Source organism: Cebus imitator, unplaced genomic scaffold, assembly GCF_001604975.1.
Source record: "Cebus imitator isolate Cc_AM_T3 unplaced genomic scaffold, Cebus_imitator-1.0 Scaffold53, whole genome shotgun sequence".
NCBI classification, from domain to species: domain Eukaryota; kingdom Metazoa; phylum Chordata; class Mammalia; order Primates; family Cebidae; genus Cebus; species Cebus imitator.
The window spans coordinates 3835518-3837389 of record NW_016107368.1 but is presented as its reverse complement, the minus strand read 5'-3'; the positions used below and the strand labels follow the sequence as shown (position 1 = coordinate 3837389).

The 1872-nt window shown below is 54.5% G+C and overlaps 1 protein-coding gene across 1 annotated transcript in view; it reads left to right on the top strand.

Moving 5' to 3' along the window:
- Positions 1 to 1075, top strand: part of CATSPERD (cation channel sperm associated auxiliary subunit delta) — a 54199-nt gene extending 53124 nt beyond the window's left edge. The window contains exon 18 of the mRNA XM_037738466.1: positions 963 to 1075. Within this exon, the coding sequence (XP_037594394.1) occupies positions 963 to 1075 (113 nt within the window). The remainder of the gene's footprint in view (positions 1 to 962) is intronic.
- Positions 1076 to 1872: the final 797 nt, after the last annotated feature.

Here is a 1872-nt window from a genome sequence, read left to right as displayed (position 1 = left end):
TTAGATGGAGATTTGCTCCTGTCGCCCAGGCTGGAGTGCAGTGGTGCGATCTCCACTCACTGCAACCTCCACCTCCCGGGTTCAAGCGATTCTCCTGCCTCCACCTCCCGAGTAGCTGGGATTACAGGCATGTGCCACCACACTTGGCTAATTTTTGTATTTTTAGTAGAGACGGAGTTTCACCATGTTGGCCAGGCTGGTCTCGAACTCCTGACCTCAGATGACCCACTGGCCTTGGCCTTCCCAAGTGCTGAAATTACAGGCGTGAGCCACCGCACCCGGCCACAAATACTCACTTCAGAGTCCCGCACTGGGTGCTGGGGGAACAGCAGTGACCTGAGGCTGCACCCCTGCCCCAGTGCACCCAAGTCACCCTCTCTTGCTCCCCATGTCTGGGGTGTGCCGACAGATGGGAGAGCTGGCTCAGACTGGCTTGTAGGAGTAGACTGAAATATTCCGGAATCTCCAGCCCTTCCAACATGGTGAAACTCCGTCTCTACTAAAAATACAAAAATTAGCTGGACATGGTGGCAGGTGCCTGTAATTCCAGCTACTAGGGAAGCCGAAGCAGGAGAGTCGCTTGAACCCGGGAGGCGGAGGTTGCAGTGAGCCGAGATTGCCCCACTGCACTCCAGCCTGGGCAACAGAGCAAGGCTCCATCTTAAAAAAAAAAACAAAAAACAGGAATCTTACACCAGTCAATTTCATGTCAGTGGCTTGAAATCAGCCACGGTGGAAATATTTATGCAACAAGAATTAGCAGACACTACCCAGGGGCCTTGCCCCTCTGAGAGCCAGTTAAATATTTAGCACTGACGGGCGCTGAGGGAATTATAAAGCCAGGTCTAAGCCATGCCATGCGGATCCACAAGTCCCTTTGGGAGGTGGGCACCAGCGTGGCATCTTCCGCATGTCCTTACCGCTGCTGGAAGTCACTGTCAGCCATCGCCTGTTCTCTCCAGAGGGTGAAAGTCCAGCCCCTGAAAAAACTTGTGGAGATCCTGCCTTCCCTACGTACAGGCCTCAGACTAGGAGGATCAGCTCTGAGTGGCTGCAGGTGGAAGGCCCTGGGTAGGGCGGGGACGTCCATAGGAGAGAGGAGACAGGTGTGGGACTCTCCCTTGCCACACCTGCTCCCTATACCATGAGACCTGCACTGTCCCCCCACCGCCGTGGGTTCTGTGACACCCCTGAGCCTTCTCCTGCCCTGACGCAGCCTCCACTGTCCTCCACCACTTCCCCGATGTTGACAGACCACTTAGTTATTTTGCTCTGTCTGCCCTCTCTAGCCAGAGTGTGGGCGTTAGGGGAGAACGGAGATCCTGCCAAAGGACACAGAGAGGATGGCAGCTCAGAACCTGTAACAGTCAGCTGGGTGTGGTGGCTCATGCCTGTAATCCCAGCACGGTGGGAGGCTGGGACAGGCGGATCACTTGAGGCCAGGAGTTCGAGACCAGCCTGGCCAACATGGAGAAACCCTGTCTCTACTAAAAGTTAGCCAGGTGTGATGGCGAGCACCTGTAATCCCAGCTACTCGGGAGCCTGAGGCAAGAGAATCACTTGAACCTGGGAGATGGAGGTTGCAGTGGGTTGAGATTGCACCACTATGCTCCAGTGTGGATGAGAGCCAGATTCCACCATCTTAAAAAAAAAAAAAAAAATCCATAAAAGTCAAAGTGGACCAGGCGCCGTTGTTCACGACTATAATCTCAGCATTTCGGGAGGCGGGGGCGGGTGGATCACTTGAGGTCAGGAGTTTGAGACCAGCCTGGCCAACATGGTGATGCCCCGTCTCTACTAAAAATACAAAAAATTAGCCTAGCCTGGTGGCTCATGCCTGTGATCTCCGCTCCTCGGGAGGCTGAGGCAGGA